The sequence below is a fragment of the Myiozetetes cayanensis genome, unplaced genomic scaffold, assembly GCF_022539395.1.
Source record: "Myiozetetes cayanensis isolate MyiCay16 unplaced genomic scaffold, myiCay2020 scf16, whole genome shotgun sequence".
NCBI lineage: Eukaryota > Metazoa > Chordata > Aves > Passeriformes > Tyrannidae > Myiozetetes > Myiozetetes cayanensis.
Window position 1 is genome coordinate 18505479 of NW_026087270.1, and position 26472 is coordinate 18531950.

The window sequence follows — 26472 nt, forward strand, 5'->3', positions numbered from 1 at the left end:
TTACTGAGATTTCCTGTATACTAGTTCACCTTTTTTGTACAGGTACAAAGACCCTGCTAGCACAGCTAAGACAATAGCAGTGGTCCTAGCTCATCTTAACCTGCTTAGACCTGTACCAGGATCCTTCTTTGATGACCTCAGACACAGCTCAGTTACAAAAATACTAATAGTTATGAAAATAAATACTTAGTCTACAGGCACAGTATTTTGATGCAGTCAAATTTACCATCTGTCTTGATGACTTTACTCACATAAGGTGACATTTTTACTTATGCACGGAACTGCAGCTTGGTCAATAATTCTGCCTTCCCAGAAAGGTTACTAGGCATGAGTCAGTGCTTACAAGCAAAGTGAAAACTTTGAGGTACAAGATTTGTCCACCGTTCCGCAGTGCAATAAGCAACCAGATCCAGCAACATTTGCTGCACTTTTTTTTTAAACACATGATCTCATAGTACTGTACACCAATCCAGCCCAAGCAGCTGCAATGTCTAATTTGTGCTTTAATCTGGGCATGTAGAAGGCAGTGGATATATAATTCATGCCTCAGATTGTTTTATTCAAGACTTTGAATCAAGCTGAAGTTTCTTGCTTTTTAGATCAGATAGAAAAAAGTTTCTCCAAAAGCAGAGTCTGCATATGTACAGTTGCTTCAGGACAGGAAATATTTTGTGGATATCAAACTCAGGTCTTCCTTTCCCTCTAATCCTGTATTTCTCAGGTGAAATTCACACAGATGCCATTCAACATTGCAAAAAAAAAAAAAAAACAAACCCACAAACCTGTAAGTTATATACTACTGCCCTCTACTGCATTGTTAATTTAGATCATAAAACCATACAAGTCACAGTTCCTGTCCAGTTTATGAGGCTTATTCATGTCATCAGTCAACCAGCCCACCTGTACACCAAAGATCTAAATAAACAAAGTATTCAAAGTTTTGGGGAAGAAAATCACAATATGTCTGAACCAGTAGGACCAAAACAACAAGTTCTTGTATAATTGTATTTGTTAAGCCTCCCACCTTTCATCTCCCAACTTCATAAGAAAAACACAGCATCAGAGTCATTCCAGAATTAAAAACACCCTCCAGTCAGTTCTATCTGTTCAAACACAAGCTGAAAAAATCCCGTACGGAAAACCTGTAGGATATGTGAAACATAACTAACATTAATACCTTTGGATTATCACAATTCTCTAATAATACTGATTGCCAAAGATGTCTACCAGTACAAAAGGCATAAATCTACACAAACATACTCCTGTCCCCAGGAATTTATTATTACTGAACATGGCTCACATCCAGGATATGTCTTGGCATAAATAGCATCTGAACAAACTGTGTTGATCCTCTTAATTCATTTCCCCAGGAACCGTTGTTTCAGTACAGAAAAGAGATTTCTGGAGGAGATAAGGCACTTCAGACTTAACTTAGTTCCTCCACTATTTACAAAGCACTGTGTGCACTCCTCCACTGCTTGTTTCTAATGGAGAATGGGCACATTGAATGAGAAAGACTGTGCTGTATATTTCTCATTAAAATGTGTTGAATTAAGGTCAGGTTAATAACTTTCCTTGACTGCATCATGCTAGGGAACTAATTTCAAAATGATTACTTGAACAGAAGGCATCCTGAAAACTTTAATACAACATAAGCAAGTAAGGAGCAAGCAAAAAAAAAAAAAAACCTGAGTAATCTCAGTCCCACACCTCCATAAATTATAGGACAATTAACAGAGAACTCCAAATGTATCACATGACATCTTGGAAGATGAAGCAATAAGTAATCAGTTAGACACCGTGAGAGACACCCAGAATCTGTGGGAAAGAAAAACAGCACCAAGTTGACATTCCAGTTGAGCACTGAGGCAGCACATTAGGAACAACAGGAGACAAACTGTATTAGATCAACTTTATTTATATTATCAAATTTGACAATAAAATATTCAAAATCTATTGAACGCATTCATACACAAGAACATATAAAATGCTAGGTCTCAGAACGTGTTCCTTACAAAATACTGGTTAGTGTAGCAAAGTCATTGCCAAACATTCCCTGAATTTAAGAGGGCTTTGAACACACTGTGCTCCAAGAACTACTTTAATACCAAACATTCCTTCCTTTGGTCTGCAAATCCTTTGCAATTATTGCTAGTTATTGAAGTCTTCTGCTTTTATACAGAATCACATAGTGACTCTGAACCTCTTCAGAAGTATTACAATGACAGCTGAAAGCTTCATCAGCATTTTTGATACATGGTGTCAAAAATAAGCAGCACATTTGGTCCTCAAGACTAGTTTTGGTTTCTGAAAACAGCCTGGAAGAATAAAACAAAGTAAAAATAATGGAGAGACATAATTAGTGCATTAGGTATAACGAAGGTACGTCAGTAAATTCAAATGAGCTGTGCAGCTTGGCAGAGCACCCAAGTTAATCCTCTTCTGAAAGTGCCACATTCTTCTTAAAGATTTATTTCTTCAGACCTCTTCCCCCCCTAGAATCTAGAATGCTCAAGTGCACGTGGCTCCAGCAGGCCTGTAACAGCAATGATGAGTGCTCTCACCAGAGCGAGTGAGCACTTCTCAACACACACCTAGGAATAATGCTTTCACTTTGCAGTGAGGACTGCATCCTAACATGCAAGAAACTGCAAATGAATGGGCTGAGGATCAGTTAGTGGGGGGGAAAAAAAAAAAAAAAAAAATCACAACTTCTGGACATAAAGCTATTGCCTGCAGATCCACCACATCCAATCCAAGTCCCACCAGAAGCACTGTGTGTGCTCACACAGTACTCAGGTACACACATTCCCTTACAACAAGGCTTTACAGTGACAAACAGTGTAACAAACAAATGCCTTGAAAAAGTTTCAGCTTCATTTTACCTTATCAACTAACACAAGTTTATTTATGGAGACACTCTAGGACTTGTCTACTAACAGAAAGCTGATTTATAAATCTTTATGTCAACTGACCTCAGAAACACAGTAATAGGTTGCCAAAATTAGAAAAGAATAAGAGTTGTGCTTTTTTTTTTCCTTTTCAGTCACAAAAAGTACTATTAAAAAACTACTAAAGAAAAAAAATAAAAAGAACATCTTTTTGTATCGTGTATTTTGGAACTTCAAATAACAAAAAAACCCTGAAGCTAAATTCTTGCTGTGAGACTGAAAATGCTACTGAGTAATGGGTAAGGATCTAAATGAAGCTTAGAAACATTCTTCAGATCAGGTTAAGAATCATTTACTTATGTTGTTTTCTCATTTTTTCATCCCTTGATGCCCATGTTGGTATCCTGCAGTACAGCCTCCAGCTCCACTCATTCCAGTGCTTACTAACAGGCATTTTACTTCAGCAAGAAACACAGACTGCAATTAGCTGTCTCCTCTAATTTTTTCAGTTGTAAAGCAGTAGTATAACAATTTATTCAAAAATTGAGTCAGACCAAGGAGGAGCTTTATCATCTTTGAGCAATCTTGAACACAAGCCTGAAGCTTATCCAGCTAACAGCCCTGCATAAAACAGATCACTTGGCTAACAAAGTTTTTTGTGGGTTTTCTTTTTTAATTTGCTTCTTGTTGTAGGGGGTTTTTTGGGGTTTGGGGGGGTTGACTGGCTTGTTTGTTTCTGGTGGAGTTTTTGTGGTTTTTGGGGGATTTTTTTGTTTTGTTTTTTCATTTCAACAGCTACCAATCACAAAAGGCTGGGGGGAACTCAGTAGTTACTCTGGAAAAGTCTAGGCAATATTACTTCTGAACTGTAGGTTCCTGGACAACTGAGGGCAAGATTATTGTTCCATTTTAAAAATCAGGAAAATGTGTATACTCCCTCAATGTAAGTAAGAGGAAAAAAATGAGGGCAGGGGGAAATAAAGCTACATAGGTAAGTTAAAACCTAGGAATACATTTAGCTTGTTGATGACCTTAGTTCAAGCTGTTCTGCATTTACAAGAGATTTCTGAATTAAAACTTGAAGCCTTAAACCTACCTTAAGCCTGCCAAAATGTTTCCATTCTACACTAACAAGAGTTCAAGCCCATCCTTTCAACACATCCTATTGATACATCCAATGGTAGCAAACATTTTATACATGCTATCAAAATAGTTAAAACTTGACCCTTTAGACAGTTTCAGTTTCTTAAGTAATGAATCCTTAATAATTTGATGAGTTTCTGAAACTATTAAAACATTTTCCTTGGAGAACCTAGCATTTTGAAAGCATTCTAAATTGCATTTTCAGAAAACTAAGTGCAATCTACCTGGGTGACTGGTTTTAAAGTAAGCAAGAGAATCTCTGGGTGACACTATTTCTCCAACAGGACTTCTGTAATCAAGGTTGGAAATATGATGGTCTTTAGGCCAGCACTTCTGTGGCTGTCAGAGTTGATATTATTCTTTTTTAACATTGAGTAAAACAATACTGTAGGAAAGTAACAGATTTGCATGTTCAGCAATTTATGGAAACATTTAAGGAATAGCATATCCCAACTTCTTGAAACAGCAAAAATGAAAATAATGGGAAATTACTTTTAGTCTTAAAGCAAAAAAGTTTCTTTTCAGTGGAGTGCAATGTTGATCCAATTGCTGCTCGGTCAGTAACTGGAACAGAGATGAAGTATTTGACTGAGAGCAAGGTTTATACTCCATATGGCATTATGCTGGCTTCCACTCCTCACCCATTTCAGGAAGTTCACTTCTCTTTTTGAAATACTGCCCACCATCCATTACCATTTCCACTACAGGAGATCATTTTTCACCGAGAAATGTAATTCCATACTGTATAGATTGCTTGCCAGTATTCAGTTAGCTTTGATTTCTGTGCTACTCCACATAGCTACAGTTACTGCAAGCAGCAACCAGTTTAGCGTCATTCCCTCACTGATAAATAAAGCACGGGGTGAGAATGCCTCGGACTCCAGACTGCATGTAATCATGGTTCTACAAGTTGATGAGCAAACAATTTCTTCTTTTTAAAAAAACCCAGAAGGATAGCTAATAAAGAAGCTTCAAGTAATTCCCACATTATCTTTTTTCCCCGAAAGCTGTAGTAAAAGAAAGCTGGATTTCAACAACAGTAACACAGTTCCAGGCAGCCCCGTTCCCTATCTTAGCTAGTAGATATGTACATTTATAAACCAAGGTACTGTGGATCAGAATATGCAAGACCCTTTAAAAAGTTTTCTGTGCTTCCCAAATTGTTAATATCATTCCTTTGTTTTATGGGCATCTGAAAGTGCAATCCTTCCTAACCCTCCCACTCCAAACCTGCAAAGACCACACAAAGGAACTCGGGTATCTATGGTTCCATGTAGTATGTGCAAGGGGCTGCACAATCTCTGAATGAAAGTCTGGATGAACATCGGACAACACCACAGGCACCAAAATGCATATTTAACCAAATCTGCAGAATGTGAAAATACCATGAAGCATCATAAACACAAATCAGAGACAAACAACATTTAGGACATCAAACAACTTCTTGAACACAACCTTTAAAAAAAAAAAAGAAAAATAAATAATTCAAATATCTAAATATCAGGGGATTAAAAGGCATTTTCCCATATTTAAGGGAAGGCATCACAGGTGAGGAAAATAACTATCAACACAAGGTTATCACAGATCAAAAAGCAGCTTTTTCACGTAGGAGATAGTCGTATCATTGGATAGCATTTCAATGTGCTCATTCCCTGCGAGCTCAAATATCAACACCTCCTGTTTTTGCCTGTTCACCCACTTGCGGCACTGCAAGGCACTCTGCAGGTTCACTGTTCCGTCGCCGTCGCTGTAGAGGATCTTGGGCTCTCTGTCCGGGAAGCTGTCGTAGTGGAAGGAGTCGGGGGTGTCCACGCCGGTGCCGTACAGGCAGTGGATGCGCACGCCCGGGGGGGCCATGGCGTACACCAGCGGCTCCGTGGCCTGGCGCATGAGCCAGCCGTCCTCGAAGCCGATGTCCCTGTAGAAGCGCCGGTAATCCCGCAGCGTGTAGTTGGCTGTGGGTGTGCTCACAAAGACCTTGTCTGGAGGCCACGTGTAATTGTAGGGGAGCATCCAGTTTGTGGAAACTGCTGATCTCTGCTGGTCTCTGATCTTGAGTGAACTGATAACGGGTATCCTATTGTTGTCACCTTAGAAAAAAGAGTGGAATTTCATTAGACATAAAACGAAGCATAAACCTCAATCAGCAGCAATTACTAGCACTCACAGTGATAACGCAAATAAAATGTTTGGTTCCTTTGCTTACAGTGACAATTTAAAGAGTTTTTCCTCATTTATGATGGTCTTCATAATTACAAATATAAATAAAAATTGATGAATAACTAAACCAAGAAGACTGCTGCCCTCCAATATGCTCCTTTGTAAAGGATGAAATATTTCCTCTGTGGGCCAAGTAAGAAATCAGATTTTATTAGGCATTATTTAGACCATTTGCAAGTTCTGTCTTAAATGGTTTTCTGGAAATGTGTTTTACGGTGCTTTTGGTACCTAGATCATGTTTCTGCTTCAAGAATAAGCACATACTAATGTGCAAGCACCTGTGAGAACTCATGAAGAAACTTTATAGAATGTTGTGGGTTCAGGTGGCTGGGTTTTTGGTAGTAGGGAGGCCATAGGGGTGGTTTCAGTTAGGAGCTGTTAGAAGTTTCACTGTCCCATAAAAAAAAAAAAAAAAAGCCAATGATAGCCAGCTCCAGGAGGAAATTCCTTGGTGCTGGCTATCATTGGCCTTTTTTTTTATAGGACAGTCTCTGCTTATCCTATCAAGTAAGAATGCTGCCCTCAGTGACCAGTTCACTCTCTCAGCATAGTGCTTCAACAAAAGAAGAGCTAGAGCTTGTTAACTTCTGGTGGGAACCATGAAAAATTGCCAGTATCAGCATCTCCCCTTCCAGTCAGCATGTCGAGACTGCTAAAACACTTGCACTTCTCAGAACACAGGTGTTCTCAAATGTAGCACTAATATTTTGTAGCTGGTTACTCTGGTAACATAAACTACATCTTTGCCAGAGGGCAGGCAGATAAAAACCACATTTCTTCAAAAACCAGTTGATAATTACTATACTTGGTAAGTGTTTTCAGCTGGCCCAGCTTTTACAAGGCATTACATTTTTATAAAATGTTAATCTGGAGAGCTAGAGCTTTGCTCATTATCAATAAAGGTATTAAGTTACCTGATACCAAATAAACCACAAAATTGCCATCTTTTTACCAAATTTAGATTTACTCTTATTACAGAACTACTGTCTGACCAAAGCATTCTCCAATTTTGTAAGAGATCAAGACATCTGTTTTCTTAGCAGTTCATTCCAAAGATGGTTCAAACTAACACATGATTAAGTTATAATTTATATATATCGTTCTTCATGTTTTAACAGCTGTTCTTGCATCTTCACAAAACTAAAAGCTGCTTCATAAGTGAACTATATAGTGATTACTAGAAATCTATTTTTATTTACATGCCATCCCCTCCCCTACCCCCCCAAAAAATCAAACAAAAAACCAAACAAAACCCCCACAAGAACAAAAACCAACAAGAAAAAACCACAAACAAATACTGAGACAGACCAAAGTTTGTTTTTCTTATTTTCACTATCACAGTAGCTGGCACACCTCAATTCTTTTGTCAGCTGAACTTTGAATCAGATTTTCCACAATTAGGTCCAGGTGGTTACAGCATGTAATGGTCCAGGTCAACCATGCTACAAAAATCGAAGTGCTGAAACCAAAACCACTATTTCTGAAAAATATACTCTGGTGCTATTTCTATTCCAGGAGGTGGCACTAGTGCTTCAGCAAGGAGACATAAAGCACAATCTTTAATGCGTCTTTAGGAGGACTACATGAAGGCATTGTTGGTATAAGTCTGAAACATATAAAGAAAACTCCAAGAGCACAGCGAGAATCACAAAGGTCCCGAAAAACCTGTTTCATATTACTGTGTGGTAGCAGTACTTAACTGTGCACTCTCAGCACTAAGCTACTGAATACTGCTTGGCAGTTTCCAGCAAAGAAAGCCCGAGTTTTGAACTGAACAGTGAAAGGAATGTGTACAAAATTTATTTCCAGTAGAATAATCAAACACAGAACTTGACTATTCCAGCCTTCTCTTACAGAACCGTTACAAAGTGCTTATCAAGTACTTTTCTCTAAAGTGAGGAACTACCATGTGGCCAAGACCGTATTTAATTAAGTCAGCAGGCACAACACTCTCATTGTAGTGAACAAAATATTAGATCTAAGGAAGACACTGCTTATATTTCAAGCTGACAAAACAAGCCACCACAGTGAACTTTGTGTCTGTGCCTGCTGTAGGAGAAAGAATATCCTCACTTTACTGGCACTGCAACTGTAATGATACAAGTACTGAACCTGCAAAGCACACGAATAAGTAGCAGAAAGTATCACAGAAAATCTACTGAAAATAATTCCACCCATGTCCTGTTTACCACTTTGATAACACAACTGGATTTCACATGAAGTTCCTGGCCATTACATATGATAAACAGGAATGGGAGTAGAAAGAATGCATTCACAGCATGCCTTGTCTTTCCTGCAGAAATGGAGTACTTTCTTTAAAGCAACAATTCTTCTACATACTAACCCTGATAAACTCTTTAATAGACTAATGTAATCCAAGTGTTGATGCCTGATGGTTGTGTGTTACTTACAGGTATTTGAGATAGGACTAGCCTAAAACTGTGCACTCTGAAATTAGGTACTGCCCATTTCACTTTCCCATATGATTCTTAGATTTCTGCTCAAAAAACATGGACTTCGGCACAACAGACATACAGATTAGCGTATGACTACGTTTCATAGAGATTTAATTTTTCATTATGCATTTGTATAACTAACCACTTTGGATGAAATGCATTATAAAGGATAAACAAGGTATGAAGCACAAAAGTTTAATCCAACAGAAATCAAGGACTCTGGAATTTTATATAATCATGGATAATTTTATTAAGCTAATATTAACATTGCTCACTTCCTGCCATTTCTGTTGCATACAGACATGTAAGATGAAGCCTGTGGGAAATCAATTTTTACAGTGCCATTGCAACACATTTAACAATGTGTAAATTGGATGTTTGTATTGAGTTTTCTAATTAGTCACAGACTAGTGCACTACTGTTCAGACTCAAATGCCTTTGCTAAGCAAAGTATTCTTTGCTCTGTCCACGCATGGCTGAGACTTGCTCTGTGTTCTGCATTTTGATGAAGTCCAGTTTTTTATGTCGGCTTTGATTAGGGAGAAGACAGCAATACCCAAAGCTAACAAATCAGAAGTGAGCTACAAAACCAAGCCAGAATTATCAAGAACTAAATGCCAGAGCACATGACATCATCATGGTATCACATGATGGGGTAAGTGAACATTTTCCATCAGTCATTTGCAGTTACTGAGCGAAATAAGTTATGCTTCTTTATTCTGTTTTTGTGGGGGTTTGGGTTTTGGAGGTTTTTTGTTGGTTTTTTGTTTGGTTGGTTTTTTTTAAGTCTCAAGCATATCCAGTCTGCAAAACCCCAGACCTCAATCAGTAGTGTTATAACTTTCACCTGACATTTACACTGTAGGCACCACTTCACTACCATGTCTACAAGTTTCCCTTAATGTTAACCTCAAGCAGCTGTGTGATCTTGAATCAAAAGAAACTACTGAACGCTCTGGAGCCCTTGTTAGCTTTGCAGTACTGAACAGAGCAATCAGGCTGGAGGCAGAAGTGATAGAAATAGAAGGCATGAGGCCAAACAGCAGATGACAGAACAATCTGCAGAAAAGAGGTCAGGAGGGGTCAAGAGGAGACATAGCTCCTGGTTACGGGATGGGGACAAATTAGGTTCACTCCCACAAATAGGAAGAATGATAGTCTGGTTTCAAGGCTTGAAACATCAAGTTGTCATCACTTATGAAAAATATTTTTACCTTCACAGTACCTTAAACTCTTACCCCCTAATCTTACAGTTAACAGGCTAGTTTAGTATCATGCACTAAATGCATTGCAAACGCTCCAGTTACCCACCTGAGGCCAGCACACGGAGAGTTTTAGCCACTCCTCCCCATGGAGCGCCTAGTGACACGTAGTCCTTGATGTACTTGTCCTTCCAATCCTGAGTCTGCTGGTTGAGGAAGTAGAGGGTGTACATATTACCCATACTGTGGGCAATTAAGACAACAGGACTTCCATACTGCTCATACATTAACTCTATCATCTTGCGAAGTGCCACAAAATAGTCTCCATTCTCATCTAAAACATACAGATTACACAGTTATAATTATTAATTGTGAATGCTAAAAACTTTAAAACCATAAGCTTTTAAATAATTGTGTTGAACTGTCTACGGAATTAATAATAATACAGAGCTTAGAGATTCCAGTATCGGGGGGTGGGGTTTGTGGGCATGTGCTTCAGTGGTGTGGGGGTTTTCTGTTGTTTTGTTCTGTTTTTTTAAGGAAGTTTTAAGTAGCAAGTTGTTTAAAGGAAAAAAAAAAAAAAGAAACTACAACAATGAGCTCACATCTGGGCCCTGCAGTGCCCAGGCCCCAAGAACCAGTCAAAATTAAGTATGATTGTACAGGATGGGAGAAGAGACTCAAAATATATTTGCTGTCTAGGAGAGGCAAAATTCTGTTCAAGTAACAGTATGTTATTTACTTGGTGCCTTTCGCCAGTCATAAGGTGCTCCTCTTACATCTTCATCACGTTTGTAGCCCCAATCTACTAAACTCTGCACCAGCATATAAAAGTAACTTCCTGTAGACAAGAGATAAGAGAAGAACAGAACAGTAACAGGGTTAGTGTTACAAACAGTCTGGGGGCATTACCTCTGATACCATATATACAGACATTAAAACAGCAGAAAACTGCACGCACATTAAACAAAATGAGATATGCCCACTATCCCCCAAAATTGAGAGAATGCTGTTATTAAAACTTCTTACTAGGTGGCTGATCTCTCAAAGATTTTGGCAGCAAAATCTAGTATACACAGAGGGGATAAATCTTACTCAGCAGAGGAAAGTTTAATCTTGAACTGTAAAGAAAACACCTCAGAAGTTACTACATTAGAGTCCTAACTCTTGCTGATTGCAAATTAACTTCAGGTAGGGTATAACACACATTCATAAAGGTTGGCCTGGACTTCAGCATTCATTGTTGCAAACAAATGCTTACAGCATTTGTATCCCAGGGCAGAATTCTGGAAAATGTTTTTATATCTCTCAGGTAGAGGACTAAGACTGAAGTAACTGAACATAACACTTGAATAGCAAAGAAGGGAAACAGTTACAGACTGCATATTGACATATGTTACGTATTACAAGCTTTGACACATAGGATTTAAGTGTTACCACAACTAAATGCATCTAGTAACAGTGTCTTGACATCCTACGGAACATCACAGTCATATCTGAAGTTTTGAGCAGAACCTCACTCATAAGTCTTGGATGTTTATTACATAGTCCCTGAAGTGGAGAGTTTTAAACATGACCCTATTCTAGTTATAAGACTCATCTGGTACAGATCATTAAGGACATTGCTGCCCTTTGGGAGAACGCTTCCAAAAGACCAATCCTTGTACATACCGACGCTCCTTTTACTTGGATCAAGAAATTCCAAGGAAAACGTCTGCCCAAATCCTGGGACTCTAATATCCACTCCATCTGGTGGTTCTGTAATCTTACTTGTTCGATTATAGACCAGTCTGGGGCAGGGGGGAAGAAAAAAAATCATGAAACGTGTTGTATTGCCACATGAGACCTCTCAGCTACATTGGGTCTTACATTCTGAGTGCAGTACAAGAACTTCAAGTGCTATTACTCAGAAGGAGGAAAAAAATCCACAAAAAAACTAGGCCAGGCAGACATGATCAGAGTGCTCTAATGGCTAAGAGGCCATACAAACAATTACTCAAATGCTTTACATTCAGAATCTAAGCCTTTTCTTCTCAATAAAACTGAGTATACAGAACTGTGACTGAACTTCAATTTTAGAATATGAGCTACACTGTACAGTTCTGTACCACTTGACTTTGCATCAAGCCACATAATAGAGAAAACTTGTCAAGAGCACAAGAATATGGCAGTAGGAGATAAAATACCTGTAAAATCAGACATCAAAGTTATTCTCCTAGATAAAAATAATTAATTTCTGTTTACTAGGGACACCCATACCAGCATAAGGGAATACTTTATTTCTTGACTAATTACTAATAGTATCTCAGGAAATGCATTGAGGTATCAAGTGTTTTGTGAATGCTTTTCAAATGAACTTGAGATATGAAGAATCTGGAGCATTAGGTCAGGAGTTGGGGTTTTTTAATCACTATTATTATTAATTTAGTTGGGGGTTGGTTTGTTTGTCATACCATATCATACCAGTTTTTACCCCTTAATGGAATCACAGAATCTAAACTGATACTCAGACCTTCTCACAACAAAATTCTCTCTAATCTGTAAGGCATAGCAAGACAAAGCAGACTGTTTTACAACAACTCAGTACATTCACATAAAAGAACAACATGCCAATTCAATATTTTTAAATTGCACAAGCCAAGTATTCCTTGGTTTTGGAGTGATGTTTATACTATTTTTAGAGGAAGATCAATGAAGCACACAATGATGAAATAATCTGAGAGCTTCAAATTGGCAATTTTTTTAACCAAAATAATTCTGGAAAGAGACTTCTAAGGCTGCCTGTAAAGGACCCTATGTGCTAATAACACCAAGGTTGTGGGTTCAGCCTCTGTGCAGGCCAGAGACTGCACTTGGTGATCCTTGTGGGTCCCTTCCAACTCAGAATATTTCATGAAACGTGATCCACACCAGTCATTTCCATGTGTCTAGTGGTAGAAATTGGTCTCAGCTGCCCATGAGCCTGTTTCTAATGACACGGTGCCAGCAGAAGCGCAAGCTCACTTTCCTCCTGCCTGTCCCCTTTGAGCTGCCCAATTGCCTCCTCAAGACCTCGGTAATTTATCACAGAATGGATAGGACTTGAAGAGAGCACTGGGTCATCTGCTCCAACCTCCCTGCTCAAGCAGGTTGTCCCTAAAGCACCAGGCACAGGATTGCCTCCAAATGGTTCTGGAATATCTTCAGTGAGGGAGACTCCACACCCTCTCTGGGTGATCTGTCCTGGTGCGTGGTCACTGAACAGGAAAGTTCTTCCTCATGTTCAGGTGGAACTTCCTGGGCATCAGTTTCTGCCCATTGCCTCTTGTCTTACTGCTTGGCAGCATCAAGAAGAGCCTGGCTCCAAGAAGAGCAGAAAACATTCTCTTTAAAAAAGCCCACAGAGGTGCCTGATAAGTGCTCAAACCTACACTGGGTAACTGGTAGGAGAGAAAGTGGAAGAAACCAAGAGAACCTCTGCCCCTTATCAGTGATAAACAGCTACCTTAGACACAACAGAGCCACATCTTCAGATCCCTCCTGTTAGTCTACCCAGCAGAATTCCAAGCCATTTCTCTCACTGGTCTTGAATCAGAAAAGAAAACTTAAGACAGCCATTCTGCATGTCAGCCTAAGGAAAGGAAGTAACTGCAAAGAGCAACATTTCTGGTCTTACCTGATATTATCAATCCAGCAATCAATGATGACAGGTAGAAGCAATTCCAGATTCAGCCAGAGTGTAAAATAACTGTCTGTCTTCTTAGAGCAGAGATAGTGCACTACTGACGGCTTATCTAACTTTGCTTCCAACTGATTACCTAAGTCCCCTGGGACTGAAAAATATAAAAAAAGGAAAGAGAAAAATATAAAAAGGAGACTTAATTCAAGTGAATAACATTTTACATTGCAATATAAATATCTAAATACTGTAGCCCTCACTTCTATCATCACTGCATCCAGAGATGTCCACTTCCCTAAACCAGCTCTCTCACTGGACTTGTTTGGTCCCTAGCTCTTGCTGAGCAACTGCACCTGCTTTCCCAGGCCTAAAGTCTGCCTGATACCCAACAGAGAGACATCATAAAATTTTGTAACCGGTAAAAAAAATTGTATAAGAAGAAAGTACTACATGGACATTTTCCACTGAAAATACTTAGATTTTAAAGAATCAATAACTGAGGAATCATTATGTGGAATAATTCTGGATCAACAGTTCATAACTTCCAAGAGAGGGCTATAAAGGAACATGTCACATTAGCCCATTGGTATGAAAAGCAAAGACTGCCTTGGACATTACCAAAATTATCTGTGTTTTCAAGTACAAGCAATCTTTCTGAAAGGACTTCTTTTTCAGTGTCACAACTGCATATAAAAGTCTTTGTTCTCTTTAAACAGTTGCCTGCAAACTATCAATTTGAGATTAAAACCATGAAAAGTAAAAGATCCATTTGTATTTTATCTTCTCTTCTTCACCCCCAGCCACACTTCTGCAACACAAGATGTAGTTGGCTAACAATGTCAAAATACAGTTCCATATCTCTTACATGCAGGCTTGCATGCAATAACAGTATAGCTCTTCACTTTTTTCCTTTGGATGCATTACATCAGTAATACTTAAAAGAAAAAGTCTTATATTTGCACTTTCTTGAGGCATATACTAAGTGCCAGTATTCCTTCAATTGAGGTTTATTTTTCTTTATTTTTTAAATGCTAGATGGAAACAGGAGTATTTTTCTAAATTAGAAAAATACTTAACAAAACATTCTTATGATTTTCAGCAGCAAGTTTTCAGAGAAACTTCTTACATTCTGTTAGGCTTAATCATTGTTTCCTCAAAAGCCAGAAAGGCAAAAACATTTCAGCAACTGAAAAGTTTTTCTGTGTGAGAAAAATTTAGAAGTTTGGCCCTTCTTAAGGGTTTCCCCAACCTCTTTCAGCTCCACACAGCCACCTTTTTGGGGTGTGCACAACTGTATCCTATTTACTTGTCGATGTCTAGTTTTGAAGGTTTTTAATTTTTAACCCATACAGTTGTGTGTCCCCCTTCCCCACCTACCTCCCAGTAAGTAATTTAATCAAAACAGTTTAAGTTCTATAAAACTCTAATACTTAGCAATGGCTTAAGGAAATAGATATCTTTTAGGGGAACACTTAATTTAAGTGGAAAGCCAGAGGTGCTTTTAGAGAAACGCTTATTGCAGAACTGAAAGAGGACAGAAGTTCAAACTACAGACCTGGACAACCACACTCCAAAACACTCTATAACCACTGCAGATTATGCCTCACCACAAGATATACCTCAGGACTTCTTTATTAACTACCCCTACTTTCTCATTAGGTTTCTAAGGGTATTATTTCTGTAGCCTTAAGTGAAATGTTAAGAGCCCCAGTAGCTGACCATGGTTTATTTTAGGTCATATTTCAAGGACTGATATACTGGAAAGCATAGTAAGGGAGATCATAGTATTGCATCACACCCTAGAAAGAGTTTACTGCAGTTCAGTCTTGTAACCTCACAAAATGCTACTTAGTTATTGCTTAGAAAACTAAGGCAACAGCTTGTTCCAGTCTCGTGCCTATGCTGTACCAGTGCTTTTAATTAGAAAAGGAACAGAATGTAATTCTATTTATATCAATCATTCGTGACTAGCCAGTTTCAGCAGCAGACCGGCCAAGGACGGAACAGGTTGATTTTTGTCTTGGGTTTCAATGCAAAACAACGAAGAGTGACATTTTCTTCTATCCGGGAACATCACTTCCTTGGATAAAAATCAAGATACCTTTCAAAGACTTAAGATGACAAACATCTAGAGTTTGAAGAACTTGCTTATAAGTGAGTACAGTTCAAAAACCTCAGCAACTCCTGCTCAGAGGAGGGAAACTCACTGAAGACGTTAAAAATTACAATCAAGATACATTTATCAACAAAAGTGCTGAAAGCAGGAAACTGCACATAGTCTCACTTCGACTTAATGGAGTGATCTTAGATTAACTGCAAGTTCAATTTAGTTAGGACATTTTATCTTCAAGCTTCTTGAGGATAGAGTCTGTGCTCCTGTGTCCAGTTCAGGGCAGAAGATGAGAAACATGACATAGTGATTTTTACTCAAGGGATGATAAAGAACAAGATGAAAAATGGCAATTTTTGCAATTCCAAACAAAAGATAAGGGACAAGTTCCACTTGTGCCAAGATACATACTGGAGTTAAAAAATAAATTCTCATGTACATGTATGAGGTCTGATTATTTATAAAGCAGGGATTAATAAAAATGCTTGTCATATTTACATTTCCACAATAACAGTGAAACTGCTAGTCACTGTAATTCACAGCTTGGGGTTTTTTATTTTTAAAGTATATTTGCAAGCTGAAGAGGGTTCATGATGAAGCTATAGGAAATAAAATACAAATTTTGATTTTTGAGATTATGGAAAGAAATATGCAAGATCTTCAGTCCTCAACTCACCCAGTTTAACAGAGTTAATGATTTACATTTTGGCTGGAGAACTACTTAGTGGCTTTTTGATAAGTAACAGGTTAAAAAATATCACATTGAAGATTAATTCTGTAAGTTAAGGACATACCTTTACAGATTTTCTATGATGGCATTTACAAGCAGTAGAAAAACGTCTTTCCCTTTGCCTTCAGGCCATACAGAGAAACAAAGACAGAGTTACCTTTAAGCAGTTTTTCTCCTCATCCTCTCATCTACCAGTAGCTGTAGTTTCTAAGCCTTTTTGCTGGAAACATTACATAAAGTTCATACTTTTTAAAGCCTGCAGGCTGACCCCAAACTAACTGGCAAGTGAAGTCCTGCAAAATACATCAGCACTAATTAAAACCGAATGTCCAAGGCAAGATATTCAGTAGTACCCTTGCTTCCCAACTTACAGTTGTGTAATTCCTCTATTGATTTCTGAACTACAGCATTTGGAAATAAGAGATTTCACATTCAGGAAAAAAAAAAGGCACTTCCATCAGATTTCATGTTCTATCAGTTCTAGCACATTCTCATTTTTCAGAGACAGTAATCCCAATAGATCTCATTCCAATACACTGATTAATCCAATTCATTTTCAATATTATAGTATCCTTGACTGATTTTTTTCATCTCATCTGCCCTGACAAAAATAGTAGATCTCCTTTTGGGACGTGTTCTTGTATGATTACACTTTATGGAAAGCACATTTACAAGTTTCATTAGAGTTTAAGAGTGGCCACAGACTTTTCCAAGCCTGTGAATTACAACAACTAGCTTTAGGAGATATTCATACTCATGCCTATCACTATCCTTAAGTCTTAGTTACAGATTCACGGTTCCCATCAAAAGACCATAAGCAAACTGCATCTTTATAGTGACTTGCCTTAATACTGCTAAGATAACAAAGACAAAAGATCACTCAACAAACACTCAAATTTTATCTGTTAAAAAAAAAAAAAATTAAAAATAGTGCCTACATAATAATGGGGTTGGGGGCTAGGCTATTTTTTATGTGTATGGGTGGGATTAAAAAAAAAAAGGCCATCAGTTTGTACTTTTTTTACTACTTTTATCTGAAATGCAAATGCTTTTGAGTGTTTATCAACTATTATAACTTTTTAACTGGTATAATTTCCTCATATAACTGTCATCTTTTTGGTTCTATAAATTAGTATTCCTTCAAAATGAACCAATTTCCAACTTCCCTGGAAAATTAATGTTAAACTCTGACCCCAGTTCTCTAAGGAGAACATCTCAAAGTAGCTCACAGACACGACAGACTGCCACAAAAGAGGCCTGTGTTTAAAATTAGGAACAAGAGCGCAAACAACATCTCACATGATACTTCCAGATACCTTGGATCACATGAGGCATAAACATTTAAATCACTCCTGACATCTAGCCAGCTGACCATACAAACATGCACACCTCAAACAGCAGTCAGCAGGAATTCACAGGCAAAGCTCTTTTACATGTAAATCAATTATTAACAAACTTCATTTAGGTGTCTTTCTAGAAAACTTTAGCCAAGTACCTAACAAATTGTTTGCAGAAGGTATCAGAACATTGATATAGTAATTGTGTTGAGTCAGCTGTAAAAGGTAAAGAGTTCAGTGAATCCAATGCTGGTCTTATAAGGATGGGTTATCAGCTCCAAAAATTTCTAACATGTGAGATAGTACGCAGTGATTATTGATGGACTATAGGAGAAAATGGAGGAAGAGCAGCCACAAAATAAACTACTTCTCACAGCACTAGAAGACAAGACTGTTGAATATAACCAAACTGAAGTTCAAAAAAGTTATAATTCAGGTAAACATGAAGCAGATATACAGAAGTAATTGCACAGAATATGTATATATTCAGTAGATATTGTCAGTAGAACAGAAGTATTTGGTGGGTTATTTTGGTTCTTAAAGGAGATTTTTCTGTATAAACATATTGACCCGGCTAAATAGAAAACTCTTCAAAAAGGCACAAAAGGAAATCAGTATCTTAATTAGTCCCCTTTTCCCAAAAAACACTTGAGAGAGGAATCCAAGATAATCACCTTAGATTTAATGAGCATTGTGCCTGGTATTCAGGCCTTCAGGCAGGACTCTGGACAAAGATTTTGACTTTTGCCTGTCTCTTCTTCTTCTCTAGTAGAATCACTATTATATGAATACATTTGATGCTTTGTTATCCAAATCTCAGGGAAAACTGAGCAATTGCATTGCAGTATTTTGCTGGCAGTTACTACCCCTGACAATTTGGTCCCTTATTATGTACAAACAAGAGCTCCAGGCATAGTAAATCCTGCTACCAAGGCACCTTGATGATGCATAGACCATGGTAAAAACTACCCTAATCCAAACAGTGTGGTGCCACTCTCCACATTCCTTGTGCCAGCTCCTCCATTAAATTAATTCAATTACTAGATTAATCACTTCTCCTAAACATGTTAATTTTCTCATAAGGTAGCAAGACAATTGACTCCGTAAAGTGGCCAATAAGCAGGTACAAGGAAAGCTGGGTGAGTACTGAGCTCAGCTGTTCCAGAGAACTTCCCTTCACCTGAGCCAGTCAGGGGCCTCTACAAATCTGAGACCTGTTGCCATCACAGCCATGGTCCAGAATGACAAGGTTGTATTCGTGCAGCTCATGTATTTTCAGATGTGAGATTCCTTGAAGCAGTATTTTGGTTGGTACCTGGGCAGCAGAACATAGTCACCCACAAGCAATGCTCGTGCAAGCTACTGCTCTACTTCCTCCTCCAGGAGTTGGGTAAGCACAGGTTGCAACTGCACAGTGGGGTCATTACAAGAAAAGGTTTGAGAGTAAGCTACACTGGGTCTTGTGACCATCACTAGTCTAAAACACTTATGAAGTGTCATTATGTTGACAACAAATGCTTTAAACAGCATTTCTTCTTTCTTTATTCCTTAAGATCAGTGACCATGTTGCCACACACAGAATAAGACCAAACTTGTTAACTCCCCTTTCTACGGAAGTTAAAACTGAAGGGTTTTAGCTTCCAAACAAATCAAGAGTAAGTGCTTTGATCATGAGATCCTGTTTACTACAAGACAAAAACCATATTTAAAAACAACATATATGAGGAGTTAGGAATCTAGATGCCAGCCTGATAAATCAGGAGAACCAACTCTGTATTGCCATCTTGTATAGGCCCGTATAACGCAGCCCTGCGCAACTTCAGTCTCCTTTTCATTTGTGTTTCCAGCCAATGTGGGTTTTTCTTCCCTCTCTCAAACACCTGTGTTAAGCCAGCACTTAGAATGCTTCCCTAAACAATTCCACTAAATCATTCCACCATCCTCATGGCAGTAATTCCTAAAAAGCTTATCTTAACATGTCACATATGCAAGAAGGGTGAAGAAAAGGCCATGAAAAGTTAACTAAAATCAAGCTGAGAACATTTCATCCAGAACCAGCAGGTGACCGACAGTTACTCCTTCCTCTCCTTTGTTTGTTTGACCTTCACTGCCCATGTCATGTCTAATCAAAGCTAAGCCCTTACTGCAGGTGTTTTTACAACAAGAGTAATTGCTGTAAATCAAAAAAACATAGTATTTTACAATAGGGAGTTACAGCAAATCACTCCCTAAGAGTACCTGCTTTCTCAAACATACACCTTCTGGACAGGTCAGGACCAGGCAGCAGAAAACAGCAAACTTTAAAATGCAGATACTGAAGAGAATAGTAAGAGATGCAAGTTCTGTAGCGTTTGATGAAAATTGCTGGTTTACAACAGCAAGAAACTCTGTTGTAAAGCACTCATTGATGAATGTCCGTTCAGCCAGAGCATTTACCAGAACGTCTCTTAAGAAAATGTAGGTCAGCCATGGTTCTTAAAACCATCCTTAGGGAACATATATACTTACAGTAGATCCATCAGTAGTAACTCCACGCTTCTACAATGAGTATTGCTTTCTCATCTTTGTTTCCTTCACAGCTAGAGTTCGATACTGGATCAGTAACTAACACACTATCACCTTTGTCATCAAGAAGCTTGTGCTGAAGCAAGTTTCAAGGCTATTACTAAACCCCAGCATTATGGAGTGGAAAGATGGGATAAAAGATTGTTTCTAGCTTCCTCAGGCAGAATTCAAAGAACTTTTGTTCAGGTTTCAACTCCTACCCCTTAGAACATCCTTTTGCAGGTTCTACTTCCAAATCTACATCCTGTCAGTCAGTTCAGCAGTTTATTAAGAACTGTGGATTCCTACACTCCGTTCCTATGATAACAAGAACATTTTTAAAGATGCTGTGTTAGAATTTACCCTTTTAGGTCAGAAGTTTGTAACAGTAGTAATAAAGTCAACAATAGAGCCTAAATTATTATCAAGAAATGGAGCTCAAACTGAGCTGCACACCAGTGATTATCCTTTTCCCAATATTTTTCCCATTTTCTTACTTCTTCTTCCCCCCTTACCGTTGAGACTAATCGCATAACAATGTGCAGCATACTGAATACAGTCACAGGACTGCCTACTGACACCACTGGCACCAAATGCACTTAGTGCCTTGGAATGGTTCAGAATTATAGTTTCAGTAGGCAAGTTATTAAAACATTTAAAATTTATTTACAATTCTCCTTAAAAGGTACAAGAAGCATCTAACACATATTACTAACTAACTATTATACGAATATTGCCTACATGTTCACTAAAAACTATTTTGTGTTAACAGGTGTAACCACGGGCCAGTAGCAAATATTCGTTTTTCACATTTGAGCCAATTATTTTTTAGATACGTGTAGCTCGACTGCTGGAACACCCAATCACTCCTCTTTCCACATCTGATTCCAGCCTCTTTCACGGAAGGTTCACACAGGGGAAAAACTTAAGAAGCGAGGTCTGGCGTTAGTTAACGAGCCGGAGATGTCTTAAGGCGAGCCGTGTACTTGGGCACACCCGGTGCGCAGCCCGGCCTGCCCCCGCGGCCGGCCCGAGCTGCCGGGGCGGTCCCGGAGCAGCCGCTCCGTGCCCCGCGGGGCCGCAGCCCCGCAGTGCCCGGGCAGCGCCGGGCGGGGCCGGACCCCCGCACCTCCCGCCGGGGGGGGTGGGATGGGCCGGCGGGTCCGTCCCGGCCCCGCGGTGCCCGCCGCCCGCCCCGCCGCCCCCCGGCTCTTACCCAGCACCACGGGCGGCCCCGCGGGCCGGCGGCGCGGCGCTCCCCCGCAGGGGCACAGCAGCAGGAGCAGCAGGAGGAGGAGGAGGCCGAGGAAGGGGCTCCCCGCGGGGCGCGGGACGAGCCTGGCGCCGGCCGGCGGGGACATGGCCCCAGCGCATACCCGCGGGGCCGGCAGCGCTGCACGGCCCGGCCGAAGTGCGGCCCCGCCGCCCGGGCCGCGCTCTCAAGGGGCCGCCCGCCCCGCCGGGCCCGCCCCGCCGCGTCAGCGCCGAGCGCGGCCCGGCCCCCGCACCGCCCACACCCCCGGACGGCCGTGTCGGCCCGGCCCCCGCACCGCCCACACCCCCGGACGGCCGTGTCGGCCCGGCCCCCGCACCGCCCACACTCCCGGACGGCCGTGTCGGCCCGGCCGGGGCTGGCGGAGCGCTGAGGAGGGAGATGTGCTGAGGAGCGCGTTTGTCCCGCATGACAACATCTACACCCGCGTGGTCGTGCTGATTGCTGAAAGTAAGGCGCGTTTGCTGCCAAACATGTCTAAAAATAATTAGCGCTTGAGGGGCGTGGTCAGAATGGTTTAAAGGAAAGCAAAATTCTTGGAAGAACTGGGAATTTTAGTATTACACAGTCAAGGGAGTGGGCATCTGATCAGCCAACACCCGACTAATGTAACAGGTAATTTGTACAGAGTATCCCCGAGATCAGGCATTTGACAATACCGAAAAAAAAAATCATTAGACCTCTATACATGTAACAAGTACAAGTAGACCTGTACTGTAGCCTTTGGGCTTCAGCAATACCGGTTAGTAGGGACTATGTTCTCAGTCTGACATAGAGGTCATTTGGTGGGTGTCTGGCTGAGGAGGGGCAGGAGGAAGGGTATCCACAGAAGCAGAAACTAAAGAGTCAAAAAACGGAACTTGGAACCAGTGTAATCACATCTCATGATCAGTCATGATTGTGCTGATGGGCAGGACAAGGTTTCCTTGATTCACTCATATATCTGCTCCTGCTGTAGAAATACAAATTCTGAGCCAGATGTTATCAATCTGTGCTCAGGGTAAAGCTGTTTCTGATAAGGTTACTTTGCAACAAGGGCAGTACTATGTCTACTTTACAGCTCCCTACATTGCTCAGTATGTCTACTAATTTTCAGAAATATTCCTACCTTGAATGGTTAATACACTAGCATGAACGATATCACAAATGAAGACAGGAGTAAAAGACAAGTAGAAGTAGAAAACTACTCATTGACTTAGTAACTACAACCAGCTAAACACATTGTCAGGTATAAAACTGAAACTCTTCTTACCTCACTGAATTCAGTATTCAACAACTTTTGTAATTCCTGAAGAGAGACATGCCAGAGGTCTGTGCATGAAAGTAGAATCTGCTAAAACAGATACACAGCCTATTGACAGGAGTTTAGAAAAATGATGTTGGCTTGGCATTGATGCGGAAGGAGAGACATCTTTCTCCTGAAATCAGACAGAGGAAGAAAATGCAACAAATCATACAAGGAAGCTAGGGCCAAGTCTAAATCTAGACTTGCCTTTTTTCTAGGCAGCAGCCACACCTTGTGTATTTACATTCAACAAACCCAAAGACAGGTGCTTAGTCACCATGCAAGTGGTGACATGAAATGACCTCCTACTAAAGCAAACTACCGCGTGTGCAAGTATGGCTGACTAAAACCAATTGCAACAGTGAAGGTGGTGTAGGAATTAAATGTTACAAAACACAGCAAAAGACCTTCTGGAAGGGTAAAAAACAATATTTAAATGAAAACTTATTTCAGGCACAGTCATTCCCTCACTCAAAAGCCTCAAAATGCACATGTCCAAATAGTCTGGCCAGGATCATCTGTGCTATGACACAGGGCTCATAGGATGACAGCTGTCTTCTACATCTCTTGGGTTCCCTCTGGTGGCATCAAAGCAGTTTTGGGACAGATTTTCTATGCCTTTTAGGAGAGAGTTGTTATGCTTTTTTTTTTTTTTTGTCTCAGCCTAATTTCACCTTCTGTCGATTTCAGGCAAGTTCACTGCCTCTTGTCTTCTTTCTGCAGAGCTGACAGAGGAATGGCCCCTATGATTTTCTGTAAACTTGATGCCATCTTCCCCTTACCAGAAGGCTGGTCTTCTGCTAATAAGACAGTTCTGCTGTAGGCCTCTCAGAGCACAGGCCTTTTGATATACACACTGCACTTGTCAGCATTTACCAGTATAATTGCTCCTATTTGTGTCCTTGGTTATCACATATAACCATTGCCTCATGGATTCTACTCAAGATGCCACACAGAGACATTTCCATACTCAATTCAAACCAATCTTAATATTTTCTTGACAAATTTCTGTGCTGTTCTGGTAGCTAGGAAGGTCTTCACATTTCACTAAAAATCTTTATATCTAATTCTTTTCCAGGAAAAGTCCACTAAGCACATAACAGCTACTCCTCCTGTTCTGCAAGCCCAGGCTCTTTAGATAACAGTTTTTCAGCTGTTGAATCAAGTAGTGTATGTTAGTTATTTTTTGTTGTCTCCTTTTGGGAGATCAGGACCATTCACATTCAAAGACATTACATTCAAAGTAAAATAAGCTTTTTGCCTTTGTAAGGTTGTAAGGTTGTTTAAATATGCCCAGCAAATTTCTGTTTCCACATTGAGTCCCTGGTCCTATTGTCACACATACCAACAAACCCGGGAACCTGGACATATGGCATTGCTTTCCAGCAGATGATACCCTGCTATTAATTGAGTCAGTGTAACTATTGCTTGGTGCTGTTTTGTTAGAAGGGCAATCCAGCTCTTTCGCCATGGAGGATGACTTGACAGCAGGGCATTTGTAGATTAACAGCAGTTCAGGAACATGACCAGTCATTTTCCAAGGCAAATTCAAAAAAATAACAGAGCCAACTACACATCTGAACTGCCAGTAAAATGCCAGCTTATTATTATACAAAATACATGCTATATACTGCTTCCTTCATGTTTTGTATCCAAAGCTGGCTAGAAATGTAAAAGGAAGTTATTACACTTGCAACTACTGATAAAAGGAGTACTGCATCTTCTTCACCTCTATATGAACTGAAAAAAAGCATTATCCATACTTCAGAGGCCAGTTTGTTACCACTATAGAGATTTTTTTTTAATGTGCATAATCAATCTAATAAGAAAATATTCATTTCTTAAAAAAAAAACCCACCAGAAATAAACTATATTAAACACCAGAAACTACAGTATCAGTAACATTATCTTTGTTTAAGTCTCCCTGAGGGCTTGCACTGGCAACTTGACAAAAACCGTGAATTGGATATGAGTTTGCACTCTGGTTATTTAAAAGAAACAATCCTTTCCAGAAATCTACTATTTGCTTAAATGTCTTTTATTTGATTGAACAGAATTCTTTGTTTGCTTATGATCTTTGCCATTTAAGTAGTGTTTGCATTGGCTCAAATACCTTCAAACACGACTGTGCTGAGCTAGACACACAAGTAGAAAACAGCCAGTTACAAAGATGTGAAGACAACCAAAGTGTTGCCACAGGTCTACCCTGTACTTGCATATCAGCACAGTAGCACAGTCCCAGGGCACAATGTGACATGCATTTGAACGGGGGCTGCAAAGGCACTTCTTCCTTTCACTTCTCCCTGCATCCTCAGCACTTCACATTCACTTCCGTGTTGTTCCCCATGGTGCTGCTCAAGAGCATCAGGATGATAAACAACACTCGTGTTCCTCATTGTCTTTCAGGCTAAATTTGGTTGCAGTGTCAAACAGGGACCCGAAAAAAAGAGAAGAGAGCAATTGGGTAGTGGGAATACAGAAATGCAGGCTTACACGATCAACTAGAAACTCAGAACCTACCTGTTCACCAAGATAGGATATCCACAATTAACAGACCTGGTCAGTGCCATCTCTCCTATCTTCAAGCCTTTAATCTATATAATAGAGATCATATTATTCTTTTGGCTCATTTTTTGCCCTTATAAACTGTTCGTGTAATAGAGCTTCACAGTAAATTCTGAGGATCTAATGACTAAGAAGCTGAAGTTCAGAACTTGTGCTCAAAGAGGATTTTATTAGAATCTGGGAGTGAGAAATTCTCAGCAAGAATGCTGGGACTTAAGGTACTGGGAGTTTTACTCAAGATGTACTCAGAGTTGGTGTTCTGGGTTGGGCCACCAAAGAATTTTGAAATTGAAGCTAGGCAAAATATGGAAGTTTCAAAAAAATATATAAATGGTGGCACAGGAAGATGGAAAGAGCAGATACAGTTTTGTATAGGGTGAATATATGAGGAAAGGTGTTGAAAATACAATCTACGATATGATGAAAACTGAGTAGGTTGAACCCTCAGGGACAGTTAATGTCTTGCACAAGTTCCCACAAATTACAACAACTTCCCAGCACATTGCATGAGCAGTAGAACCTGACATTTTTTGCTGTGCAGAGAAACTTGTACCCTCTGAGGCAGAAAGGTGATTGTAATCTGCAGGCAGGATACTTTTCAGGTGAGAAGACGACTTTGAGAGAAAGCAGAATTCTGCATGATGTTGTTGTAGGGCTTAATATGTCTTCCAAGATTAAGGGTGGGTGGGGAGGGCCCAGCGACATGAGTCAGGCAGCAGCATTTCAGGGTTCTAGCTCACATATAATGAAAAGGCAAGAGACCACTGTTTAATAAGCAGTTCCAGCCAGTGTCACACCTGTTTGGTATCCCAGCTGGGCAGGGTGTCTGGGAAGTTGCTGAGAAGTACAGGGCTTAGGAAATCTGCTATCTCAAAGCTACTTCTGAAGAGACACAACCCTGCTACTGCTATATCCAACTGATTACTCACAAGAGTGAACCCATTTCTGAAAACACGGCTGTGTCCAGAAGAACTGAAGGTGCTGTCAGTAATTTAATTATGTATTGAGGGGGATGTTGGTTTTTGTCTAGTCTCCTTAAGGTTTCATTCACTCATTTT

The 26472-nt window shown here is 39.9% G+C and overlaps 1 protein-coding gene and 1 long non-coding RNA gene across 2 annotated transcripts; both read right to left on the reverse strand.

Annotated features, from left to right (window-relative positions):
- Positions 1 to 1898: 1898 nt before the first annotated feature.
- Positions 1899 to 21690, reverse strand: PLA2G15 (phospholipase A2 group XV). Its single transcript, XM_050311279.1, has 6 exons — positions 21508 to 21690; positions 13568 to 13724; positions 11584 to 11702; positions 10655 to 10753; positions 10022 to 10246; positions 1899 to 6124 (listed from the first exon to the last, which is right to left on the reverse strand). Exons 1-6 carry the CDS (start codon positions 21650 to 21652, stop codon positions 5613 to 5615), a joined length of 1257 nt encoding a protein of 418 aa, XP_050167236.1. The 5' UTR covers positions 21653 to 21690; the 3' UTR covers positions 1899 to 5612.
- A 3176-nt stretch (positions 21691 to 24866) lies between these two features.
- Positions 24867 to 25441, reverse strand: LOC126637807 (uncharacterized). Its single transcript, XR_007628442.1, has 2 exons — positions 25370 to 25441; positions 24867 to 25256 (listed from the first exon to the last, which is right to left on the reverse strand). It is a non-coding gene; the product is annotated as an uncharacterized LOC126637807 (long non-coding RNA).
- Between the last annotated feature and the right edge of the window lie 1031 nt (positions 25442 to 26472).

Bases quoted from the DNA above. Each gene is read 5' to 3' on its own strand.
- PLA2G15 (XM_050311279.1), bottom strand. From the start codon at position 21,652: ATGTCCCCGCCGGCCGGCGCCAGGCTCGTCCCGCGCCCCGCGGGGAGC. The intron at 10,754-11,583 runs GTATGTACAAGG...TCTTGTCTACAG, and splicing joins TCCAAGTAAAAGGAGCGTCG to GAAGTTACTTTTATATGCTG. The intron at 6,125-10,021 runs GTGGGTAACTGG...CTTTTTTCTAAG, and splicing joins TCTCCGTGTGCTGGCCTCAG to GTGACAACAATAGGATACCC.